We start from the raw sequence: 1,064 nt of genomic DNA on the forward strand, positions 1-1,064 counted from the left end.
ACCATAGTCCTCAGAAATCCACCGGATTTAAAATTCCAACAAAGAAACAGAAAATGCATGCATCCGGCGTGTCTCCTGTGGCACCAGAACAGTCCTGGAAGTGAAACATCAAGACTGTAGACTAGTAGAAAAAAAATTCAACCTGTGGCAACATTTAAAAGTAGCCCAATTGGACCTGGCAACCCTGAAGAGGATGCAGGCCTTTCACGTAAAGAGAAAAAACTAAATTTGAGCGTTACTTCAGGATTGTTTTCCTATTTTAGTGTAATCAGTTTACTCATGTCATTGATGGGTTTATAACACAGGATTCATATTACTTTCTTACATTTCTGTGGCCAAACAAATGTGAAAGTAGCTTTTTAGTTCTGGTTTCACACTCATTATTTGGAAAAAGGGTCCACAAATCTCAAAGTATTTTATAATGCCCTGTACCACTGTATTTCCTGGGCCTGCTCTCTCTTGTTGAGACCTAAACTGATGGATTTCGTCTTTTCAGCAGTGACAGTAAAAGTTTCAACAGACAGGATGAAAGCCAGATCCCTCCAGTTCTCCGTCAGAGAAAGGGGGCTCGCATCGCTCAGTCCACGGTTGGTTTCCTGATCTATGGAGACATTGCTGTCCTTTGGTCCATGTTCTCTCTGATGCTGTATACTGAGAGGGTTTGCCTTGTATTTGTTCACCACCCACAGGACAATCAGACAGCCGGGACTGCAGCGACCAGAGAAGCTGACAACGGAGACTCTGATTTCTGGTAAGAGCTTTGCCCTCCCTGCTTTAATGATAAAACATTTAGTTTTTTATATAGCGCTTTTCTTGCACTCAAAGATGCTTTAAAGTATTGGTTCAATAGATACAAAAACAGACAAGGTACATAGACAAGGTTACATGACACACAAAAGAAAAAGAATATACACAGGTGCAAAGACAAGCCGAGGCAAGCCAGAGAAATGGGCAATGAAAAGGAGGGGAAAAAGCTGAAAGTCTGTCAACAAGAAAATGCAAATTCAGAAAGGTGAGTTTTGAGGGCCTGTTTGAAGGATTGTAGGGTGCTGGACTGTTTGATG

The 1,064-nt window shown here is 41.6% G+C and overlaps 1 protein-coding gene across 1 annotated transcript in view; it reads left to right on the forward strand.

Moving 5' to 3' along the window:
* Positions 1 to 1,064, forward strand: part of clmna (calmin a) — a gene marked incomplete at its 5' end in the record, with an annotated part of 44,348 nt that overhangs the window by 39,981 nt on the left and 3,303 nt on the right. Inside the window, 2 exon segments of the mRNA XM_032499808.1 lie at positions 497 to 587; positions 690 to 751. Coding sequence (XP_032355699.1) covers positions 497 to 587; positions 690 to 751 — 153 coding nt within the window.

This window comes from Etheostoma spectabile, chromosome 20 (assembly GCF_008692095.1).
Source record: "Etheostoma spectabile isolate EspeVRDwgs_2016 chromosome 20, UIUC_Espe_1.0, whole genome shotgun sequence".
Lineage (NCBI taxonomy): Eukaryota > Metazoa > Chordata > Actinopteri > Perciformes > Percidae > Etheostoma > Etheostoma spectabile.